General features: G+C 49.7%; 1 protein-coding gene across 1 annotated transcript in view; it reads right to left on the bottom strand.

Moving 5' to 3' along the window:
* LOC104530587 (potassium voltage-gated channel subfamily H member 5) overlaps positions 1 to 1,279 on the bottom strand; it is a 65,320-nt gene extending 64,041 nt beyond the window's left edge. The window contains exon 1 of the mRNA XM_010175226.1: positions 1,207 to 1,279. Coding sequence (XP_010173528.1) covers positions 1,207 to 1,279 — 73 coding nt within the window. The remainder of the gene's footprint in view (positions 1 to 1,206) is intronic.
* Positions 1,280 to 1,311: the final 32 nt, after the last annotated feature.

Here is a 1,311-nt window from a genome sequence, read left to right as displayed (position 1 = left end):
ATTTCACATCACATCAGTGTCTTGATTAATAATACATGTGGCAACTTTTCTAAGTGCTCTGCTCTGCCCACCTTTCCCATTCACGGCCCCAGACACCCGCTGGCACAGTCGTGCTTTGGTATGGTGAGGTCACCCTAAACTTGGGTTGTCCAAGGAGGTATCTTCTAGAAGATGCAAAGTTGAGGTCTCTTACTAGAATTCATTTATGCAAACACTCATATCTTCCCACAGTTATGTGCCAGTACAAAGACTATGTGAAAAGGGAACATAACTAGCACAAGACTTGCCTAAAGCAGCATCTACATTAATACACATCGAGAGATGGTGGTCTGCAACACCCTAACTTCAACGGAGCTGTACACAGTACTCTTGATCAGTGCTTTGCAGTGGATGAAAGGGAAAAACCAGCTCCAGCAGCAAAGAATAACTGGATGGCCGTGCAGTCCTGAATCAGTCCTCTAAATATTCACCTAACAGAGCTGTAGGTGAGGAACTGCAGACAGTTCTTTACATATTTACTCAGCCACAGGATTACCACGCTCCAAATCACAGTCACTCCCTCATCCTCTTTCCCGGTACCTTTCCCACAGACTTTGAAGTGTTACAGAATTGCAAAGACTTTGAAACACTTAATGACAATAGTCGCAAACCCAATTATTAGAGAATTAAAGAACAAGAAGAAGGAGAAAAACGACCCGATGAGCAGAGAGGATATCAGAAATGTAAACGATGACTATTTATTTTCGGAAGCGGCTCACAAAAAACAAATATAAAACCCCAAAACAAAAAATCAGTACGGATGTTAGAAGAGGTGAGGCGGGACAGGGACAGGACCGCAGGGAACAGGATCCCGCGGAGCCCGGGGGGCACAGCAGACCCCGTTCCTTGAAGGCAGCGCTTTGGCAGAGAGGATATCAGAAATGTAAACGATGACTATTTATTTTCGGAAGCGGCTCACAAAAAACAAATATAAAACCCCAAAACAAAAAATCAGTACGGATGTTAGAAGAGGTGAGGCGGGACAGGGACAGGACCGCAGGGAACAGGATCCCGCGGAGCCCGGGGGGCACAGCAGACCCCGTTCCTTGAAGGCAGTGCTTTGGCACGGACCCACCAGCGGAGCAGCGGGCGCGGCGGCGGAGGGATGGACGGACGGATGGAGGGATGGGTGGGTGGATGGATGGAAGGATGGAGGGAATCTCTCACCGCTTGAGCGCCGGACAATGTTCTCCAGGAAGGTGTTCTGCGGTGCCACCAGCCCTCTCTTGCCCCCCGGCATCCTGCAGCGCCGGGCTCGGGGGCCGGGGGTGC

Source organism: Antrostomus carolinensis, unplaced genomic scaffold (genome assembly GCF_000700745.2).
Source record: "Antrostomus carolinensis isolate BGI_N321 unplaced genomic scaffold, ASM70074v2 scaffold1209, whole genome shotgun sequence".
In the NCBI taxonomy this organism is placed as follows: Eukaryota; Metazoa; Chordata; class Aves; order Caprimulgiformes; family Caprimulgidae; genus Antrostomus; species Antrostomus carolinensis.
Note: the sequence above shows the minus strand (reverse complement) of the source record. Positions and strands in the feature narration are given on the sequence as shown.